The 22,486-nt window shown below is 52.2% G+C and overlaps 1 protein-coding gene across 1 annotated transcript; it reads left to right on the top strand.

Annotated features, from left to right (window-relative positions):
• The first annotated feature begins 4,092 nt into the window (after positions 1-4,092).
• Positions 4,093-20,899, top strand: PPP2R3B (protein phosphatase 2 regulatory subunit B''beta). Its single transcript, XM_049767831.1, has 13 exons — positions 4,093-4,641; positions 10,835-11,029; positions 12,880-12,983; positions 13,085-13,187; positions 13,280-13,354; positions 13,964-14,050; positions 15,273-15,429; positions 16,739-16,787; positions 17,009-17,098; positions 17,325-17,500; positions 17,768-17,886; positions 20,369-20,475; positions 20,713-20,899. The coding sequence occupies exons 1-13, from the start codon at positions 4,093-4,095 to the stop codon at positions 20,897-20,899; spliced, it is 1,998 nt and encodes a 665-aa protein (XP_049623788.1).
• The last annotated feature ends 1,587 nt before the right edge of the window (positions 20,900-22,486 follow it).

Below are 22,486 nucleotides of genomic sequence, written 5' to 3'. Positions count from 1 at the left end.
TCTTTCTTTCCTTCTTTCTTTCTTCTTTCTTTCTTTCTCTTTCCTCTTTCTTTCTTTCTTCTTTCTTTCTTTCTCTTTCCTCTTTCTTTCTTTCTTTCTTCTTTCTTTCTCTTTCCTCTTTCTTTCTTTCTCTTTCCTTCTTTCTTTCTTTCCTTCTTTCTTTCCTTCCTTCCTTCTTTCTTTCTTTCTCTTTCCTCTTTCTTTCTTTCTTTTCTTTCTTTCCTTTCTCTTTCCTCTTCCTTCCTTCCTTCCTTCCTTCCTTCCTTCCTTCCTTTCTTTCTTTCTTTCTTTCTTTCTTTCTTTCTTTCTTTCTTTCTTTCTTTCTTTCTTTCTTTCTTTCTTTCTTTCTTTCTTTCTTTCTTTCTTTCTTTCTTTCTTCTTCTTCCTCTTTCTCCTTTTCCCCCCATTTATTTTAAACACCGTGGTGGTCACAAAGGCTATTTAGAATAAAATTTATTTCCCCCCCAGATAAAGTCCTTCATGGCTGAATCAAAGTCATACAAAGTCCAGCCAAGTTTTCTGGGGTACATTTCCCACCAAGAGTGTCCCCACTTTCCCTCCCTCCCTCCCACCCACTCACCAACGTAGATTTTTCTCCTCTTGCTGTGTCCATGCGTCAGTCTGCAAAAAAATGGGCCTGGGAAGAGGCCAAGAGGGGTCCCCAACACTTTCACAGAACCGGGAATTGGGGCCAGAGAGATAGCATGGAGGTAGGGCGTTTGCCTCGCAAGCAGAAGGACGGTGGTTCGAATCCCGGCATCCCATAGGATCCCCAAAACCTGCCCGGAGTGATTTCTGAGCGCAGAGCTAGGAGTAACCCCTGAGCGCTGTCAGGTGGGACCCCAAAACAAACAAACAAACAAACAAAATAAACCAGGACTGGGACCTCTCTCTTTGCGCTGAGTTCCTTCCTCTACAGTTTTTCAGAACAGTTTTTGTTGCCAGGGAGAAGAGGGGAAATAGAGAAAGTTTTTCAGGTCTTTTTTTTGGGGGGGGGGTGGGGGCGGGCAGAGCCTTTGTTCATTTCTGGTCAGCGAACCCCCTTTGGATCCCCAAAACCCAGCCCGGAACCCCAACACTGGCCCCAGGTCCCCTAAAATACTGGACCTGGGATTCCCCCCAACACAAACCAAGAGTCCCCTGTTCTGGCCCTGGGTCCGACAATCTGGACCCTGGGACTTCCAATGCTGGCATGAGGCCCCCCAAAACTAAGCCTAGGTCCCCCAAATTTAATCCAGGATCATGGGGATCCCCGAAAACCGACCCTGGGACCCCCAAACAGATCAAACGACCCCTATCCTGGCCCTTGGTTCAACAATGTGGACCCTGGGCCCCCCAATACTGACACGGGGTATCCGGAAATTAAGCCTGGGCCCCCCAAATCTAATCCTGGGTCCCCTAAAACTGACCCTGAATCCGCCAGCACCCGAGTTCTCTTTTTATGTTTTCCCTCCAAAGAATTCTATTGTCATTATTTTTAATAGCATTTTACTTGAAAAATAGATGCGTATTTTAGTTTTTTATGATTTCTATTTGCTTCACTAGCAGATACATATTTTTATTTTATTTTTACTCGCTGTTCTGTCTATTTTCATAACAAATTGCGTTGCTATTTCATTATTTTTATTTATTTCAAGAATAGAAATGTTTATTTTTTCCCATGCTATTTTTTTTTTAATTTTAGTAAAAACCCTGTTTTATTTATTTTAACAAGACGTGTGTATTTTCTATTATTTGATTTGTCTGAAATTATTTTCAGACATTGTCATTTTATCTGTGGTATCGTTTTCTTTTCATTACGTGTGTTTATTTTCACAACAAATCACATTTCTTATCTTTTCATGTTTTATTATTTTACTATTCCCCCCCCCCAAAAAAAATAAAACAAAATAAAGCAGGCCTGCTGAGAAAGTGCTGTTTGCTGGAAAGCCAAAAGTCATTTAGGCCCTTGACGCAGGCATCCTCGGAATGCTGCGCCTTTCCCTCCCTCGCAGAAAGGAATTCCCGAAGGGAAGGGGAGAAGGCAAGGAGGATTTGGCCAAAGAGATCTCAGTAGAGACGCCTGCGGGGAGGAGGCCGTTTGCCTTGCAGGCAGCTGACCCCGAAAGGGCCTGGGGGGTGAGGGGTTTGATCCCCAGGATCCCATATGATCCCCCAACCCCACCCCGAGCCTGCCAGAAGCGATTTCTGAGCACAGACCAGGGCTTTTGGGGCCACAATCCTAAATCTAAAGCAATGCCTGCAGAAGTAAATAAAACGCAGAGACAATTAGCAGTCATAAAATGCTAAAATATTGAGACAAGAGCTGATGGTTTGGGGCCGTGCTAAGTAAATTTGAAAAATATAAATAAATCCACAAAATAGTTGGGGTTGTGCTGAATAGATAGATACATATGAGTAAATAAACAAACAAACAAATAAAATATTTGGGGATGTGCTAAATAAATGTAAGTAAACAGATAAATGAAATATTTGGGGCTATGCTAAAATAAATAAATATAAATGGACAGACAAATAAATAAAATACAAAGAAATAAAATATTTGGGGCTGTGATAAGTAAGTAAATGTTACTATAAATAAATCTATAGAGATAGATGATAGACAGACAGATAGACAAATAGGTGATAGATAGATACATAATTGATAGATAACTGATAGATAGATGATGGATGGATGGATAGATAAATACTTGATACATAGATAACTGATAGATATAGATAGATACATAGATAATTGATACAAAGATAGATAATTGATTGATAGATGATAGATATAGTTAGACAATTGATGGATGGATGGATAAATGGATGGATAAATGGATAGATACATAGACAGATAGATGGATGGATGGATGGATATATAGATGGTAGGAGGGATGGATAGATGATAGATAGATAGATAGATAGATGGATAGACAGATACATAGATAGATGGATGGATGGATAGATAGATGCATAGATAGATGGATGGATAGATAGATGGGTAGGAGGGATGGATAGATGATAGATAGATAGATGGATGGATGGATGGATGGATGGATGGATGGATGGATGGATGGATAGATGGGTAGGAGGGATGGATAGATAGATGGACGGATGGATGGATAAATGGAAAATGGATGGATGGATAGACAGAAAGACAGACAGACAGATAGATAGATGGATGGATGGATAGATGGGTAGGAGGGATGGATAGATGGATGGATGGATGGATGGATGGAAAATGGATGGATGGATAGACGGACGGACAGACAGACAGACAGACAGATAGATAGATAGATAGATAGATAGATAGATCTCTTCTGCATCCTAGCAACCGCCTGCGCGCGACGGACGGACGGACAGACAGACAGACAGACAGACAGACAGACAGACAGACAGACAGACAGATAGATAGATAGATAGATAGATAGATAGATAGATAGATAGATAGATAGATAGATAGATCTCTTCTGCATCCTAGCAACCGCCTGCGCGCGCCCAATAACACATCGCATTGGCCCGGCTGGCCTTGAGCACCAACCGCGCATGCGCCGGACAGGGCGCGTGTGTCGCGCCCCGCCCCAACCCGCTACTATGGCAACCGCGCCGCGACCACGAGAACTGCGCTTGCGCGTCGCGGAAAGGCCCGCCTCCTTCCATTTCACTTCCGGGGTCGCGCCTCCAACCCCACAGCGCGCATGCGCGGCGCGCCGCGGCCTTTTCCTCTTGAACCCTCCCATTTTTTCGAACTGTGCCCAGCGCCCTTTTCGTGGGGACGCCTCAGTCTTTAAAACGGATCTAAGAAAGATCTGGAAAAAAAAAAAGCGGGATCGGTTTTCTCCGGAACCCGGAAGTGCGAGAACCCGGAAGTGACCCGGAAGTGAAAGCTCCGCGGGCCGGTGACGTCATAGTAGCGCGACGGGGCAAGATGGCGCGCTTGTTTTGAAAGCTGCTGCCAGCGCCTGCAACCGTCAGCAGCTTCCTGCGCGGGATCTGGGACCCGCGTCGGGTCGAGCTGCGTCTCCAGCGCCCCTCGCACCCCGAAGGCGCCCCGAGAGGCCCAGAAAGCGCGTGCAAACGTCGCCCCCAAGGCGCAGGCCCCAGCCCGCCATGATGGCCCCCAGCAAAAGCTTGCAGCCTGTCTTGCAGAAGAAGGTGGACGAGCTGTTTCTGCACTGGCTGAGCGAGCCCGGCACGCAGCGCCTGTTGCAGGCGTGTCTGCAGCGCCTGCTGGACCAGACGGGGGGTCCCGGGGGCGACGCCCCGGCCCCGCAGCCCCCCTGGGGGCCCCCACAATCTGGGCAGCCTCGGGGCGCAGCGCGGCTGCAGCCGTGCCAGCCCTCTCCGCAGCCTCCACTCTCCCCGCTGCAGCCTCCCAGGTTGCCGCAGGCTCCGCAGGCGTCGGGGTCCCCGCGGTGGCTGCGCCCCTCGAAGTCTCTGCAGCCCCCCAAGTCTCTTCTGCAGCCTCCCAGGTCTCCGCAGTCTCTGCTGCCTTCGACGTCTCTGCAGCCTGAAAGGTCTCCACAAGCTCCCAAGAGGTCTCTGCGGGCCTCGTACCCCGATTGTCAAAGGACGATTCCCCGCCCACGCTCGGGCCCAGCTGCAGCGACTGTGCAACTGGAATCCAGCACCCGCAGAGGCGTGCCACAGTCCCGAGGGGTGAGGATGACGGGGGTGGGGGGTGGGGAGGGGGGGCCCACAAGAAAGAATTTTGGGGAGGGGGCCACAGCAGCCCGAGTTATGCGATGTTTTATTTTATATATTTGATTGGATTTTATATAGAATTGGATTGGCACTCAGGGGTTACGCCTGGCTCCGCACTCACTCACTCACTCAGAAATCACCCCCCTGGCAGGCTCCGGGTCGCTTATGGGGCGCCGGGGTTCGAACCACCTTCCTTCCGGGTCAGCCAACTCTGACCAGTTTGTGCAGCTGGGATTTGGGGGACCCCGTGGGACGTAGCAACGTAGAACGGGGTGCTGGGGCCCCTCGAAAAGGCGGGACTTTGCAGAAACGGGTGATGATGGAGAGAGACAGAGAAATAGAGACATACAGAGATAGAGAGAGACACAGAGATATAGATGGAGAGAGACAGAAAGACAGACACAGAGATAGACAGAGAGACAGACAGAGAGAAAGAGAGACAGACACACAGAGAGATATAGACAGAGATAGAAAGAGACAGAGAGACAGACACAGAGAGGTAAACAGAGACACAAAGAAATAGAGATAGACAGAGAGACACAGCGAGAAAGAGAGACAGAGAGATATAGACAGAGAGAGACAGAAAGACACAAAGATAGATAGAGACGGACACAGAAACAGAGAGAGACAGAGATACAGAGAGATAGACAGAGACAGAGAGACAGACACAGAGAGATAAGCAGAGAGACAGACACAAAGAAACAGAGATAGACAGAGAGACACAGAGAGAAAGAGAGACAGAGATATAGACAGAAACAAAGAGGAGAGAGACAGAGACAGAGAGAGCTAGACAGAGACAGACACAGAGACACAGAGAGACAGGCACACAGAGATAAACAGAGAGACAGAGACAGAAAGAAACAGAGACACAGAGAGAGACATAGACAGAGATAGAGAGGAGAGAGACAGAAAGACATAGAGATAGATAGACAGACACAGAAACACAGAGAGAAAGACAGACACAGAGAGATAGACAGAGACAGTCACAGAGAGATAAACAGAGAGACAGAGACACAAAGAAACAGAGATAGACAGAGAGACACAGAGAGACAGAGAGATATAGACAGAGGAGAGAGATAGAAAGACAGAGAGACAGACACAGAAACACACAGAGAAAGACAGAGACACAGAGAGAGATAGACAGAGACCCAGAGAGAGATAGACAGAGAGACAGACACAGAGAGAGATAAACAGAGAGAAACACGAAGAAAGAGAGAGAAACACAGAGACAGAGTGAGACAGAGTGAGATATAGACAGAAACAAAGAGGAGAGAGACAGAGACAGAGAGAGCTAGACAGAGACAGACACAGAGACACAGAAAGACAGAGACACAGAGAGAGATACAGAGAGACAGGCACACAGAGATAAACAGAGAGACAGAGACAGAAAGAAACAGAGATAGACAGAGAGACACAGAGAGAGACATAGACAGAGATAGACAGAGAGGAGAGAGACAGAAAGACACAGAGATAGATAGACAGACACAGAAACACAGAGAGAAAGATAGACACAGAGAGAGATAGACAGAGACAGGCACAGAGAGATAAACAGAGAGACAGAGACACAAAGAAACAGAGATAGACAGAGAGACACAGAGAGAAAGAGAGACAGAGAGATATAGACAGAGAGGAGAGAGATAGAAAGACAGAGAGACAGACACAGAAACACACAGAGAAAGACAGAGACAGAGACCCAGAGAGAGATAGACAGAGAGACAGACACAGAGAGAGATAAACAGAGAGAAACACGAAGAGAGACAGAGAGACAGAGAAAGAGAGAAACACAGAGACAGAGTGAGACAGAGACTGACAGAGACGGAGAGAGAAAGGACAAAGTAATAACAGAGAGAGAGAACCCGCCCCTGGCAGTCTCGGGGGACCCTGCGGGATGCCGGGATTCGAACCGCTGTCCGTCCGTGTGCGTGCGAGGCAGACGCCCTACCTCCGTGCTGTCTCTCCGGCCATCCGGGTGTGTTTCTCAGGCCGCCTGGGATGGACGGACGGACAGACAGACAGACCCCCCGGGGGACCCCGTCTTCACTCACCTCTGTGCTGACCGGGCCGGACAGTCCGAGAGGCCAGCAGCCACTTGGCGGGCGCTCTGCTCGGCCTGGCACCGAGGGGTCACGGCTGGCTCCGCGCTGGCTCAGCAGTCAGGCCTGGCGGGCTCTGGGGGACCCGACGGGAGGGACTCCCCGGGTTGGGTCGCCTGGGACCAGGACAGCTGCTGGCCTCGGCCCTGCCTTCCCCAAGCTCTCTCTGTCTCTGTCTCTGTCTCTGTCTCTTTCTCTGCCTCTCTCTGTTTTTCTCTCTCTGTCTCTTTCTGTTTTTGTGTCTGTCTCTGTCTCTCTCTGTCTCTCTGTCTCTCTGTTTCTCACTGTCTCATTGTCTCTCTGTTTCTCTGTGTCGCTGTCTGTCTATCTCTCTGTGTCTCTCTCTGTCTCTCTGTCTTTCTCTCTCTTTCTCTTTCTCTTTCTTTCTGTTTCTCTGTCTCTGTCTTTTTCTGTGTTTGTGTCTCCTGTCTCTCTCTGTCTCTCTCCTCTCTGTCTTTTTCTCTTTCTGTCTGTCTCTGTCTGTGTCTCTGTTTCTCTGTTTCTTTCTGTCTCATTGTCTCTCTGTTTCTCTCTGTCGCTGTGTATCTCTCTGTGTGTCTCTGTCTGTCTCTCTGTCTTTCTCTTTCTCTTTGTCTCTTTCTTTCTCTTTGTCTCTCTCTGTCTTTCTCTGTCTCTCTTTCTCTCTGTCTCTGTCTTTCTCTGTCTCTTTCTCTCTGTATTTGTGCCTCCTTCTGTCTCTTTGTCTCTCTCCTCTCTCTGTCTCTTTCTCTCTGTATTTGTGTCTCCTGTCTCTCTCTGTCTTTCTCTGTCTTTTTCTCTCTGTCTTTCTCTGTCTCTTTCTCTCTGTATTTGTGTCTCCTTCTGTCTCTCTGTCTCCTCTCTTTCTCTTTCTCTCTGTCTCTGTCTTTCTCTGTCTCTCTTTCTCTCTGTATTTGTGTCTCCTGTCTCTGTCTGTCTCCTCTCTCTCTTTCTGTCTCTTTCTCTCTTTCTCTCTGTCTTTCTCCTCTCTCTCTCTCTTTCTCTGTCTCTCTCTCTCTGTATTTGTGTCTCCTTCTGTCTCTCTCTTTCTCTTTCTCTCTGTCTCTCTTTCTCTCTGTCACTCTCTGTCTCGTCCTCTCTCTCTCTTTCTCTCTGTCTCTCTCTGTATTTGTGTCTCCTTCTGTCTTTCTGTCTTTCTCTGTCTCTCTCTGTCTTTCTCTGTCTCTCTCTCTGTATTTGTGTTTCCTTCTGTCTCTCTCTCTCTTTCTCTTTCTCTCTGTCTCTGCCTTTCTCTGTCTCTCTGTATTTGTGTCTCCTTCTGTCTCTCTGTCTCTCTCTCTTTCTCTTTTTCTCTGTCTCTCTCCTCTCTCTCTCTTTCTCTTTCTGTCTCTCTGTCTTTCTCTGTCTCTCTTTCTCTCTGTCTCTCTCCTCTCTTTCTCTTTCTCTCTGTCTTTCTGTCTCTCTCTCTATTTGTGTCTCCTGTCTTTCTGTCTCTTTCTCTTTCTGTGTCTCTCTCTGTCCCTCTCTCCCGTGCCCTGTCCCCTGCCTTTTTTGGGGCCCCCAAGGCCCCAGATCTCTGGGTGCGGGGCTCCCCCTGCCGCCCGTCTCCCCGCTCCCCTCCCCGCCTGCCCGCCATGTGCCCCGTGCCCTCCCTCCCTCCCTCCCTCCGTCCGTCCCTCCCCGCCTCTCCCCTCCGTCCACTCGCCTGGCCTGGCCTCGCCTCCCGTCCCCTCCCGGCGGAATGGAATGTGCTGCCCGGCCGGCCGGCCAGGCATGGAGCTGCTGGAGCCCCGCCGTGCCCTGGGCCTGGGCCTGGGCCTGGGTCCACTGCAGCCCCGCAGGCTGGGACTCGGGCTCGGACCCGGGCCTGGACCCCGGGAGCTGTCCCTGCGCCAGGACCCCGACCTGCGGCAGGAGCTGGCCGCGCTGGCCCGCGGCTGCGACTTCGTGCTGCCCTCGCGCTTCAAGAAGAGGCTCAAGGCCTTCCAGCAGGTGGTCGGGGTCGTGGGTTCGAGTCCTGGCTTTCGCTGGAGGGACTGGCGGGGTTGGGGGCGGCGCTGAGGGGTGTCTGTCCCCCCCCCCTTTCTCTCTGACATCCAGATGTCACAACCTCTGGGCTCTGGGGCTGGGCACAGAGAGGCACTTTTGGGACCCCCTGACCTCTTCTGTTTGTCTGTCTCTGTCTGTCTCTGTCTCTCGCTGTCTCTGACGGTACCCCTGAGGGGTGTCTGTCCCCCCCCTTTCTCTCTGACATCCAGATGTCACAACCTCTGGGCTCCAGGGCTGGGCACGGGGAGGCATTTCTGGGACCCCCTGACCTCTTCTGTTTGTCTGTCTCTGTCTCTCGCTATCTCTGTCTGTCTCTGTCTCTCGCTGTCTCTGTCTCTCGCTGTCTCTGACTGTGCCCCTGAGGGGTGTCTGTCCCCCCCCCCCTTTCTCTCTGACATCCAGATGTCACAACTTCTGGGCACGGAGAGGCATTTCTCGGACCCCTCCTGACCTCCTCTATTTGTCTCTCTGTCTCTGTCTCTCGCTGTCTCTGTCTGTCTCTGTCTCTCGCTGTCTCTGACTGTGCCCCTGAGGGGTGTCTGTCCCCCCCCTTTCTCTCTGACATCCAGATGTCACAACCTCTGGGCTCCAGGGCTGGGCACGGGGAGGCATTTCTGGGACCCCCTGACCTCTTCTGTTTGTCTGTCTCTGTCTCTCGCTGTCTCTGTCTCTGACTGTCTCTGGCTGTCTCTGTCTCCCTCCTGCTGCGAGGTGGCCCCGAGGGGATCTGGGGAAGGGGAGATGAGAGTGCCTGGGGGGGTCTCTTTACTGCTAGGGGAAGCCATGGAGGCAGAAGGGGGCGTGGTCAGGAGTCTCAGGGAGGCGTGGTTAGGACGCAGGGGCGTGGTCAAGATTCTCAGGGAGATGGACCAGGGTGTGGGGGCAGAGCCGGGACTCTGAGGGGCGTGGCCCAGAGCCTCGGGGGCGTGGTCAAAGCCTTTAGGGGCGGGACTGAGGCATAAGGGGCGTGGCCAGGAGCGTCAGGGAGGGGCCAGGCGTCTCTAGGAGGCGGGGCTGAGGCGAAGGGCGGTGGGCGGGGCCTGCAGCCTCAGGGGGCGGGGCCGTCCCATTAGAGGCAGCGCTGAGGGTCTGGGGGCGGGGCCAAGTGTCTGAGGAGGCGGAGCTGAGGGTTCTGGGGCGGGGCCTGGTATCTCAGGGGCGGGGCTGTCCCAGGACGGGCGGGGCTCTGGGTCTGGGGGCGGGGCCAGGGGCTTTCTTGAGGGGCGTGGTTAGGCCTTAAGGGGCGGGGCCAGGCCAGGCAAATACAGTCTGGGTTAGGGGCTTTTCTCCCTCCCCATGTGCCTGTCTCCTCTCCCTTCCCAGGCTGGGGGGGGCTGCTGGACATGGTGTCTGGGTGGGGGTGACCAGGACGCTGCTGGACAGGGGTGAGAGCAGCCCTGGGGTGGCCGGACATGGGGGGACCTGAGCAGGGACCGGTCACTGCCTTCCCCAGGCCTTGGGTCAGTCCTGGACCCTGCGGGGCCCTCCTGGTCTGTCTGTCCATCCTCCGCCTCGTGGGGGGGACCCCCGCCGTCCACTTGCTTGCCCGCTCTCTCAGCAGATGCCAGGGGAGGGCAGGGCAGGGGAGGGCCAGGCCGGGCCGGACGGCCGCAGCTGTGCGCCGGCCGCATCTATTTCCGTCCTGAGATTAGGCCTGTAATCTCCCGTGTCCGCACGCGGGTGTCCAGTGTTTGGCTGCTGGACGCGTTGCTAGCCGTGTCCAGGGGTGTGTGTGGGGGGGGTGTGTGCCTCGGATGTGCTCCGGGGTCACCCCCAAAACCTTCAGGTCAGGGCTTCGGGGGACGGTCCCCCCTGTACAGAGGAGAGCCCCCCACTAACAACACTGGTCAGCAGGAAGATGGACCCTCCCTCTGGTCACTCCCCAAGAGGGTCTCACTGCGTCTTTCCCGTCTCTCTCCCCTCAGATCCAGAGGAGGAGAGAGGAGCCGCTGCCCACCGAGAGGGGAGACCTCGGGGTGCCCCCCACTAACAACACTGGTCAGCAGGAAGATGGACACTCCCTCTGGTCACTCCCCAAGGGGGTCTCACGGCGTCTCTCCCCTCAGGTCCAGAGGAGGAGAGAGGAGCCGCCGCCCGCCGCCGCCGCGGCCACCTCCCAGGACATTCCCGCCTTCTACTTCCCCCGAGGCCGCCCGCAGGACACGGTCAACACCGACGCGGTCATCGCCCGCGTCGAGAGGACCTTCGCCGAGTTCCCGCAGGAGAGGGCCACCATGGACGACATGGGCCGGGTGGCCAAGGTGGGCCGGCGGGGGTCACAGGCCCGAGTGACCATGCTGTGACCCCCAGGGGCCACAGGTCAAGGTTCAGTGTGACCCCAGTGTCCAGTATGATTTCATGGACCAATTTGGGTTTTTTTTGTTTGTTTGTTTTTGGGTCACTCCCAGCGGCACTCAGGGGTTCCTCCTGGCTCTGCGCTCAGAAATCGCTCCTGACAGCCTCGGGGGACCCTATGGGATGCCGGGATTCGAACCACTGACCTGCGTGCAAGGCAAACGCTTTACCTCCATGATATCTCCCGGCCCCCTCTTTTCTTTTCTCTCTCTTTCTTTCTTTCTTTCTTTCTTTCTTTCTTTCTTTCTTTCTTTCTTTCTTTCTTTCTTTCTTTCTTTCTTCCTTCCTTCCTTCCTTCCTTTCTTTCTTTCTTTCTTTTTTCCTTTCTTTCTTTCTTTCTTCTTTCTCTTTCTTTCTTTCTTTCTTTCTTTCTTTCTTTCTTTCTTTCTTTCTTTCTTTCTTCTTTCCTTTCTTTCTCTTTCCTTCCTCTTTTCCTTCCTTTCTTTCTTTTCTTCCTTCTTTCCTTCATTCCTTTCTTTTTCTTTCTTTCCTTCTTTTCCTTTCTTCCTTCCTTCCTTTCTTTCTTTTCTTCTTTCTTTCTTCTTTCCTTCATTCCTTTCTTTCTCTTTCCTTCCTTCCTACCTTCCTTTCTTTTTCTTTCTCTTTCCTTCCTCTTTTCCTTCCTTCCTTCCTTCCTTCCTTCCTTCCTTTCTTTCTTTCTTCCTTTCTCTTTTCTTCCTCTTTTCCTTTCTTTCTTTCTCTCTCTTTCCTTCCTCTTTCCTTCCTTCCTTTCTTTTCTTTCTTTCTCTTTCCTTCCTCTTTTTCTTTCTTCCTTTCTTCCTTCCTTCCTTCCTTTCCTTCTTTCTTTCTTTCTCTTCCCTTCCTCTTTTTCTTTCTTTCTTTCTTTCTTTTCCCTTCCTCTTTTCCTTCCTTCCTTCCTTCCTTCCTTCCTTCCTTCCTTCCTTCCTTCCTTCCTTCCTTCCTTCCTTCCTTCCTTCCTTCCTTCCTTCCTTTCCTTTCCTTTCCTTTCCTTTCCTTTCCTTTTATTTTTGGGTCCCACCCGGCAGCACTCAGGGGTTCCTCCCGGCTCACACTCAGAAATCGCTCCTGACAGGCTCAGGGGGACCCTATGGGACAGCGGGATTTGAACCACCGACCTTCTGCGTGCAAGGCCAACGCCTCGCCTCTGTGCTATCTCTCCAGAGGCTCTCATGGGCCAATTTGACCGCACGGGCCGGTGTGATCTTGGGGGGGGGGAGCAGTGTGACCTCAGGAGGCGGTGTGACCCCCATCTCCATCGTGGCCTGGCCTCAGTGTCCCCTCTCCAGTCACCCCAGCTGCGCCCTGCGCCCCCCAGTCTACCCAGAAAGTCTCCCCATCTGTGTCCAGCACGGAGAAGGGTCTCTGTCGTCTCCGTGCCAAGGCGAAAGGCTGACTTCTGGTCTCTACAGAGACATCCCTCTGCATGTCTCTCTGTTTCGGGGTTCAGTGTTTTTCTGTGGCTGAGTGACCGGGCCGCCGTGGCCATTGCTTGCGGCCCTGCAGGTGTCCGTGGTGGTGGCCGGCAGGCCAGACAGGTAGACAGACAAACAGACAGACAGACACGCCCCGTTTGCGTTGGGATCCCGTTTTGTACGGGTCTCGTGGTCCCTCTGTCCACGTCCTGTGGATGGACACTAACAGGCAGGACGGACGGATGGACGGACGAGTGGGCGGGCGCCGTGCTTCGGGGGCCGGGACGCTGGCTGGCAGAAGTGTCCCCCCCTCCCGGGAATCTCCCTCAGAGACGCTCCCCCCTGTCCCGTCCTGTCCACAGGCCTGCGGCTGTCCACTCTACTGGAAGGGTCCACTGTTCTACGGCGCCGGGGGAGACCGCACGGGCTCCGTGTCCGTCCACAAGTTCATCGCCATGTGGAGAAAGTGAGTCCCGCCCCGCGTCTGCCCCCGCGAGCTGTTGCGTGTGCGTGTGTGTGTGTGTGTGTGTGTGCTTGTGTCCGACTGTCCAGCGTGTCCACCCGCAGGGTCCTGCGCAGCTGCCACGACGACGCCGCCAAGTTCGTCCACCTGCTGATGAATCCCGGCTGCGACTACCTGGTGCCGGAGGACTTCGTCCCCTTCCTGCAGGTAGCCGCGACGGCCTCTGTCCACCACGATGCTGACCGCGGGCCGGCTGTCCCCCCTCACCTCTCACGTCCACGCTCTGTCCTCGCCTCTAGGACGTGGTCAACTCGCACCCCGGCCTGTCCTTCCTGAAGGAGGCGTCCGAGTTCCACTCTCGCTATATCACCACCGTGAGTATGACGCCGCCGGTAGTGGACGGGCATGGACATGGGCCTCTTCCCGTGTCCTTGTACGTCAGCTGAGGGCTTCGGGGGGACTGCGAGCCCCGTCCACTCCTGTCCACGTCCGTAGCCAGCGCAAACGGACCTTGCTGCGGCGGTGAAGGCCCACCCCGGACATCGGGGCGTCCCGGGCAGCGGGTGCCGCTGACCAGAGCAAATCTAGGGGTCCAGCAGGGAGAAACACTCAGACAAGGACACTGTCCCCCCCCCCAAAGGCCCAGAACAGAAATGGGGGGAAAGCGACAAAAAAACTTGAAAAGGAAGGGGCTGGGAGAGATGTCCACGGAGGTCGGGCCTTGTCCTTGCACGCAGAAGGACAAGGGTTCGAATCCTGGCGACCCCTAGGGACCCCCCCAAAAAAACTCTAATGGAAGAAATCCATTCCCGCTCCGTCAGCACCCTCTGGTGGCCATGCAGTCAGCTGCGGCTGCTGTCCAGTCCAGCTCAGGCCCCTCACGACGTCCCTGTCTTTTTTGGGGGGCCCAGAGCCGGCCACCTCTGTCCTCCTGGCCCCTGGGGGGACCCCACAGGGCTGACCAAGGCCTCCCCTGCCCGCAGGTGATCCAAAGAATATTCTACACGGTGAACAGGTCGTGGTCCGGCAGGATCACCTGCGCCGAGCTGCGGAGAAGCTCTTTCCTCCAGGTGAGCGCGGCGTGGACACGGCCCTGGACACAGCCCTGGACACGCGCGTCGTCCTTCTGCTATCTCTCTGGCCTCCTTTCTTACCTTCTGTATTTTCTTTCTCCTTCTCCTTTTTGGCTTTCCTTTCTTTCCCGTCTTTTTTTCTTCATCCCCCCCTTTCTTTTCTCATTTTCTTTATTTTTGCTTTTCTTTCTCTTCTTTTGTCTTTTTTTTTCAATTTGTTTTTTTTTCATTCTTGTCTCCTCTATCTTCCTCTCTGTTTTTCCTTTCTCCTCTTCCGCATTTTCTTTTTCCTTCCCTGTTTTTTGGCTTTCCTTTCTTTCCCATCTTTTTTTTTCCTTGTTCCAGATTTTTTCTTTTCTCCGTTCATGTCTTCCTTTCCCTTTTCTTCCCTCATCTCTCCCATTTTTCTTCTTTCCTCTTCTATGATTTTTCTTTATTTTTGCTTTTCTTTCTTTTCTTTTGTCTTTTTTTCAATTTGTTTTTTTTTAAGTCTTGTCTCCTCTATCTTTCTATTTTTCCTTTCTTCTCTTCTACATTTTCTTTTTCCTTCCCTGTTTTTGGCTTTCCATTCTTTCCCATCTTTTCTTCACCCTCCTCTTTTCTCCTCATCTTTCCTATTGTACTTTTTCCTTGTTTCTTCCATATTTTTTCTTTTCTCCTTTCATGTCTTCCTTTTCCTTTTTTTCTCATCTCTCCCAGTTTTCTTCTTTTCTCTTCTATATTTTTCTATATTTTTGCTTTTCTTTCTTTTCTTTTGTCTTTTTTTCAATTTGTTTTTTTTTTAAGTCTTGTCTCCTCTATCTTTCTATTTTTCCTTTCTTGTCTTCTACATTTTCTTTTTCCTTCCCTGTTTTTTGGCTTTCCTTCCTTTCCCATCTTTTTTCCCTTGTTTCTTCCATATTTTTTCTTTTCTCCTTTCATGTCTTCCTTTTCCTTTTTTTTCTCATCTCTCCCATTTTCCTTCTTTTTTTTCCTCTTTTATCTACTTATTTCTTTGGTCTTGGGCTCACACCCGGCGGCGCTCAGGGGTCCCTCCTGGCTCCGCGCTCCGAAATCGCTCCTGACAGGCTCAAAGGGGGGACGCTGTGGGATGCCGGGATTCGAACCACCGACCTCCTGCATGCGAGGCAGACGCCTCACCTCCAGGCCGTCCTGGAGTTTCTCCCCTTTCCCCCACCCACCCGCTCCCACCGTGACGGCCGGTCCGTCTGTGCCGTAGAACGTGGCCCTCCTGGAGCAGGAGTCGGACATCAACCAGCTGACGGACTTCTTCTCCTACGAGCACTTTTACGTCATCTACTGCAAGTTCTGGGAGCTGGACACGGACCACGACCTCTTCATCGACGCGCAGGACCTCGCCCGGCACAACGACCACGGTAGGCCAGGGTGGGGGGGACACCGGGGTGTGCTGGTGTTTCCTTCTGCCATTATTCGGAGATCTATCTATTCCAGATGTTTTTTTTTTCTTCGCTCCTAATACCAGGAACAACAGTCGATCTCTGGAAGGAATGATATGATACAGGCCCGGGTTCGATCCTCGGCATCCCGTAGAATTCCCCCGGTGCCTGCCAGGAGCTATTTCTGAGCCCAGAGCCGGGAGGGACCCCTGAGCGCCCACGGATGTGGCCCCCCACCCAAAAGAAAAATAAATAAATAAAAATAGGGGCCAGCTTTGGCCCATGGCTGTCCCTTCGGTGCCTTCAGCTCTGTGGACAGGACGGTGGTGGCCAGTTATTCTTCCTTCCTTCCTTCCTTCCTTCCTTCCTTCCTTCCTTTCTTTCTTTCTTTCTTTCTTTCTTTCTTTCTTTCTTTCTTTCTTTCTTTCTTTCTTTCTTTCTTTCTTTCTTTTTTTTTTTTTTTTTTTTTTTTTTTTTTTTTGGTTTTTGGGCCACACCCTGTGACGCTCAGGGGTTACTCCTGGCTATGCGCTCAGAAGTTGCTCCTGGCTTCTTGGGGGACCATATGGGACGCCGGGGGATCGAACCGCGGTCCGTCCTAGGTTAGCGCAGGCAAGGCAGGCACCTTACCTCCAGCGCCACCGCCCGGCCCCTCTTTCTTTCTTTCTTTCTTTCTCTCTTTCTCTCTCTCGCTCTCTCTTTCTTTCTTTCTTTCTCCTTTCTGTCTTTTCCCTTTCTTTCTGTCTTTTTCTTTCTTTCTTTCTTTCTTTCTTTCTTTCTTTCTTTCTTTCTTTCTTTCTTTCTTTCTTTCTTTCTCCTTTCTGTCTTTTCCCTTTCTTTCTGTCTTTTTCTTTCTTTCTTTCTTTCTTTCTTTCTTTCTTTCTTTCTTTCTTTCTTTCTTTCTTTCTTTCACTCTCTCTTTCTTTCTTTCTCTCTTTCTCGCTCTCTCTTTCTTTCTCCCTTCCTTCCTTCCTTCCTTCCTTCCTTCCTTCCTTCCTTCCTTCCTTCCTTCCTTCCTTCCTTCCTTTCTTTCTTTCTTTCTTTCTTTCTTTCTTTCTTTCTTTATTGGTTTTTGGGTCACACCCAGCTTTTTTCAGGGTTTCCTCCTGGCTCTCCGCTCAGAAATCGCTCCTGGCAGGCTCCAAGGTGGGGGGGACGCTATGGGACGCCGGGATTCGAACCACCGTCCTTCTGCATGCCAGCAAGGCGTTGTGCGTGTGTGTCCCGAATTCTGTCTTCCCCGGACCGCCCGGCCTCACCCCGTCTCCTTACGTCTCCCCCCTTGCAGCCATCTCCACCAGGATGATCGAGAGGATCTTCTCCGGGGCCGTGACACGGTAGGGCCCCCTCCCCACTTTTCCCCAAGGACCCCCAGTGGGTCTGTGTTAGTGGCGTGAGGCTCTGGCCAGAGGACACGCCTGGTCCCACGACTCGCTGCGTGTTTATCTTTGTCTGACCAGGCTGAGGCTGTGAGGGAAAACCTGGGGGGTCCTCAGGGCAGCTCTGACCTTCGGCCTCTGACCTGTGACCTCTTTATCCGCCCGACCCCCGGCACCAGGGGTAAGAAGGTCCAGAAGGAAGGGAAGATCAGCTACGCCGACTTTGTCTGGTTCCTCATCTCCGAAGAAGACAAGAAGACCCCGACCAGGTAGGTAACTGGGGCTGGAGAGATAGCACGGAGGTAAGGCGTTGGCCTCGCATGCAGAAGGCCGGTGGTTCGAATCCCGGCAGTCCCTATGGTCCCCCCGAGCCTGGCAGGAGCGATTTCTGAGCACAGAGCCAGGAGGTACCCCTGAGCGCCGCCGGGTGGGACCCCAAGACCAAAGGAATAAATAAATAAAAGAGGAAAAAAGGCCTGTCCCCCACTCCCGCAGCATCGAGTACTGGTTCCGCTGCATGGACCTGGACGGGGACGGCGTGCTGTCCATGTTCGAGCTGGAGCACTTCTACGAGGAGCAGTGCCGCCGGCTGGACAGCATGGCCATCGAGGCGCTGCCCTTCGAGGACTGCCTGTGCCAGATGCTGGACCTGGTGAAGCCGCAGGCCGAAGGTAGGACGCCGCCGCAGCGGGCGTGGGGGGACACGTGGCGTGTCCTGTGTCCAGATGTCCCGGCCTTGCCGTGGTGCTGTCCCCCCCTCCCGGCCCGTGATGGTCACTGCGTGGCCGGACATTGGTGTGTGTCCACCCGAAGGCCCCCGATCAGCCCTGTCTGAGGGGATCTTGCCGTGGCGGTGCGTGGGACCGTCCCGTGACCCCGTGTCTCCCCCCGTGACCCCGTGTCTCCCCCCGTGACCCCGTGTACCCCCCCCCCCGCAGGCAAGATCACCCTACGCGACCTGAAGAGGTGCAAGCTGGCCGGCCTCTTCTTCGACACCTTCTTCAACATCGAGAAGTACCTGGACCACGAGCAGAAGGAGCAGGCCTCGCTGCTCAGGGTAGGCGGCGGGGCGGCCACAGGGGCCACCAGTGGTGTCCAGGGTGTGTGTGTGTGTGTGTGTGTGTGTGTGTGTCTGTATCTGTGCGCTGTAGAAGCTGAAGGGAGGAGAGGGAGAGGGACGGAGGGAGAGAGGAGAGAGACAGACAGACAGACAGAAGAGAGATTAAACCCACAGACAGATTAAACCCAGGGGAGAGAGAGGGGAGAGAAAGAGAGAGAAACAGAAGAGAGATTAAACCCAGGAGAGAGAAGAGAGAGAGAGTAAACTCACAGACAGAGATTAAACCCGGGAGAGAGAGGAGAGAGAAAGAGGAGAGAGAGAGAAGAGAGATTAAACCCAGGAGAGAGAGAGAGAGACAGAGAACAGAGATTAAACCCAGGAGAGAGAGAGACAGAAGAGAGATTAAACCCACAGACAGAGATTAAACCCAGGAGAGAGAGAGGAGAGAGAGAAAGATTAAACCCAGGAGAGAAAGAGAGAGAGAAGAGAGATTAAACCCAGGAGAGAGAGAGAGAGATATTAAACCCACAGAGATTAAACCCAGGAGAGAGAGAGACAGAAGCTAGATTAAACACAGGAGAGAGGAGAGAGAAAGAAGAGAGATTAAACCCATAGACAGAGATTAAACCCAGAAGAGAGACAAAGAGAGATTAAACCCACAAAAGAGAGAGAGAGAAACTAGATTAAACCCAGGAGAGAGAGGGGGAAGAGAGAGAGAGAGAGACAGAAGAGAGATTAAACCCACAGACAGAGATTAAACCCAGGGGGGGGAGAGAGAGAAGAGAGATTAAACTCAGGAGAGAGAGAGAGAGACAAACAGAAAAGAGATTAAACCCACAGAGATTAAACCCATGAGAGACAGAGAGAGAGAATGAGAGAGAAGCTAGATTAAACCCAGGAGAGAGGGGAGAGAGAGAGACAGACAGAAGAGAGATTAAACCCACAGATAGAGATTAAACCCAGGAGAGAGAGAGAGAGAGAAAGAGACAGACAGAAGAGAGATTAAACCCAGGAGAGAGACAGACAGACAGACAGACAGAACAGATTAAACCCACAGAGATTAAACCCGGGAGAGAGAGAGGAGAGAGAGAAAGATTAAACCCAGGAGAGAAAGAGAGAGAGAAGAGAGATTAAACCCAGGAGAGAGAGAGACAGAAGCTAGATTAAACACAGGAGAGAGGAGAGAGAAAGAAGAGAGATTAAACCCATAGACAGAGATTAAACCCAGAAGAGAGACAAAGAGAGATTAAACCCACGAAAGAGAGAGAGAGAGAGAAACTAGATTAAACCCAGGAGAGAGAGGGGGGAGAGAGAGAGAGAGAGAGACAGAAGAGAGATTAAACCCACAGACAGAGATTAAACCCAGTGGGGGGAGAGAGAGAAGAGAGATTAAACTCAGGAGAGAGAGAGAGAGAGAGACAAACAGAAAAGAGATTAAACCCACAGAGATTAAACCCATGAGAGACAGAGAGAGAGAATGAGAAGCTAGATTAAACCCAGGAGAGAGAGAGAGACAGACAGACAGAAGAGAGATTAAACCCAGGAGAGAGACAGACAGACAGACAGACAGAACAGATTAAACCCACAGAGATTAAACCCGGGAGAGAGAGAGAGACAGACAGAAGAGAGATTAAACCCACAGACAGAGATTAAACCCAGGAGAGAGAGGGGAGAGAGAGAGAAAGAGACAGGAGAGAGATTAAACCCACAGACAGAGATTAAACCCAGGAGAGACAGAGAGACAGAGAAGAGAGATTAAACCCAAGAGACAGAGAGACAGAAGAGAGATTAAACCCAGGAGGGAGAGAGAAGACAGATTAAATCCAGGAGACAGAGAGAGAAGAGAGATTAAACCCACAGACAGAGATTAGAGCCAGGAGAGAGAGGAGAGGGAGACAGAAGAGAGATTGAACGGGAGAGAGAGAAGCTAGATTAAACCCAAGAGAGAGAGAGGGGAGAGAGAGACAGAAGAGATTAAACCCAGGAGAGAGAGAGAGAGACAGACAGAAGAGAGATTAAACCCAGGAAGAGAGAGAGAGGGAGGGAGAGAGACACAGAGAGAGAGAGAGAGAGAGAGAGAGAGAGAGAAGCTAGATTAAACCCAGGAGAGACAGAGAGAGAGAGAGAAGAGAGATCAAACCCAGGAGACAAAGACAGAAGAGAGATTAAACCCAGGAGGGAGAGAGAGACAAGAGATTAAACCCACAGACAGAGATTAAACCCAGGAGAAAGAGAGAGAGACAGAAGAGAGATTAAACCCAGGAGAGAGAGCGAGAGAGAGAGAGAGAGAGAGAAGAGAGATCAAACCCAGGTCTGCCCAAGGTCAGCCTCATGCAAGGCCAAAGCTCACCACAGGGGCCGGAGAGATAGTGCCGCGGTACGGCATTTGCCTCGCGTGCGGAGAAGGACGTGGGTTCGAATCCCGGCGCCCCCCCAAAAGACCCCCTTGTGCCCGTTTCCCCCCCACCCCGCCACGCAGGACAGTGACAGCGACGGCCCCGAACTCTCGGACTGGGAGAAGTACGCCGCCGAGGAATACGACATTCTGGTGGCCGAGGAGGCTGCCACTGACCCCTGGGACGACGGGTGAGTGGACCGTGGGGGACCGTGGGGGGCCGTGGGGGGCCGTGGACCCCTGGGCCAGCAAGGCGGGCTCCGTATCCCTCTCGGACTACAGGGGACACCCCATTGTGGACACACAACATCCGCAGCGCCGAGTGTCCACTACGCCCAGGGCCGCAGGGACGTGAGGATGGACGCCTCGTGTTTTGAGGGTCACGCCGTCCTCCCCTCCACCGTCCACCCCGCCTGTCCCCCCCACAGGTACGACGCGGAGCTGACCCCCGTGGACCAGAAGCTGAGCCCCCTGCGGCCCGCCCTCGCCCAGCGCCCCTTCTTCGAGTCCCCGTGTCCACTGAGCGACGTGGACTTGTACCAGTACAACAGCGAGGAGGAGGACGAGGACGAGGACGAAGAAGACGAGGACGACGAGGACCTGCCTCCGTCCTGAGCCTCCCCCGGGGCCACCCACCCACCCACCGTGCCTTCCTTCGCACCCCGTTGTCGTCGGACTCGGGACTGGTCTGTCCACCGCCGCCACCAGCGATGTTTTATTTATTCAGCGTGGACATCGGGCAGAGTTTGTTGAATGTTTTGTGTGTGTGTGTTTGCGTGTGTGTGTGTGTGTCCGCCTGTCCCAAAAGAGGGGGACAGGGGGACGAAGAACAAACCCAGGCCGGGCCTGGCAGAAGTAGGGACGGTCAGCGTCCTTCGGCCTCGACCCACCCACAGTGGACGCTACTTTGTTCGGCTGCCTTGAGGGGCCGGTATGTGGGTCCCTGAGCACGGGGCCAGTTGGGGGGCCTCCTGGCTTGGGGGGGACACTGCCACGGCGCCCTGGGGCCCTCCGGGCACAGCCGGGGGTCCGCAGGGTCCCCCCCACCCATTGCAGGCTCTGGGCAGCCTCTCTGCACCACCAGCAGACAAGGCCGTTGCCCAGCATCTCGGAATCGTTTGTACTTGAAATAAAGGATGGTTTTCGGTACCGGGCTGTCACTCCCAATGGTCTGCGCCAGATTGGATCGTTTATATCTTTTTATTTTTTGGTTTTTGGTTTTATGGGTCATAGCCGGCGGCGCTCAGGGCTTCCTCCTGGCTCTGCGCTCAGAAATCGGTCCCGGCAGGCCCTATGGGATGCCGGGATTCGAACCATCGTCCTTCTGCATGCATGCGAGGCAAATGCTCTTATCTCCATGCTAGCTCTCCGGCCCTCTCTTCTTTCTTTCTTTTTTTTTTCTTTTTCTCTTTTCTTTCTATTTCTGTCCTTCCTTTCCTTTTCTCTTTCTTTCCTTCCTTTTTTCTTTCTTTTCCTTCCTTGTCTTTCCTTCCTTTCTCTTTTCTTTCTCACCTTTCCTTTCTTTCATTTGTCCTTTCCTTTTTCATTTTCTTTCTTTCCTTCCTTTTCTATTTCTTTCCTTCCTTTCTTTTTCTCCTTTTCCTTCCTTTTTTCTTTCTTTTCCTTTCTTTTTTCTTTCTCACTTTTCCTTTCTTTGTCCTTTCCTTTTTCATTTTCTTTCTTTCCTTCCTTTTTTCTTCTTTCCTTCCTTTTCTTTCTTTTCTTTTTCTCTTTCCTTTCTTTCTCTTTCCTTTCCTTCCTTTTCTTTCTTTCCTCCCTTTTTTCTTTCTTTTTCTTCCTTGTCTTTCCTTCCTTTCTCTTTTCTTTCTCACCTTTCCTTTCTTTCATTTGTCCTTTCCTTTTTCATTTTCTTTCTTTCCTTCCTTTTTTCTTCTTTCTTGTCTTCCTTTTCTTTCTCTTTTTTCCTTTCTTTTTCTCTTTCCTTTCCTTTCCCTTTCTTCCTTTTCTTTCTTTTTTCTGTCTTTTTCTTTCCTTCCTTCCTTCCTTCCTTTCCCTCCTTTCCTTCTTCCTTCCTTTCCTTCTTCCTTCTTTCTCTCTTTCTTCCCTTCCTCCCTCCCTCCCTTCCTTCCTTCTTTCCTCTCCTTCATTTCTTCCTTCTTCCCCCAACCATCTCTGGCTGGCGAATTTCCATCAAAGTACAGTTTCAACTTCTTCCTCAGTCCTAGGCAGCGGCCATTCCAT

Source organism: Suncus etruscus (assembly GCF_024139225.1).
Source record: "Suncus etruscus isolate mSunEtr1 chromosome X unlocalized genomic scaffold, mSunEtr1.pri.cur SUPER_X_unloc_5, whole genome shotgun sequence".
Taxonomy (NCBI): domain Eukaryota; kingdom Metazoa; phylum Chordata; class Mammalia; order Eulipotyphla; family Soricidae; genus Suncus; species Suncus etruscus.
Note: the sequence above shows the minus strand (reverse complement) of the source record. Positions and strands in the feature narration are given on the sequence as shown.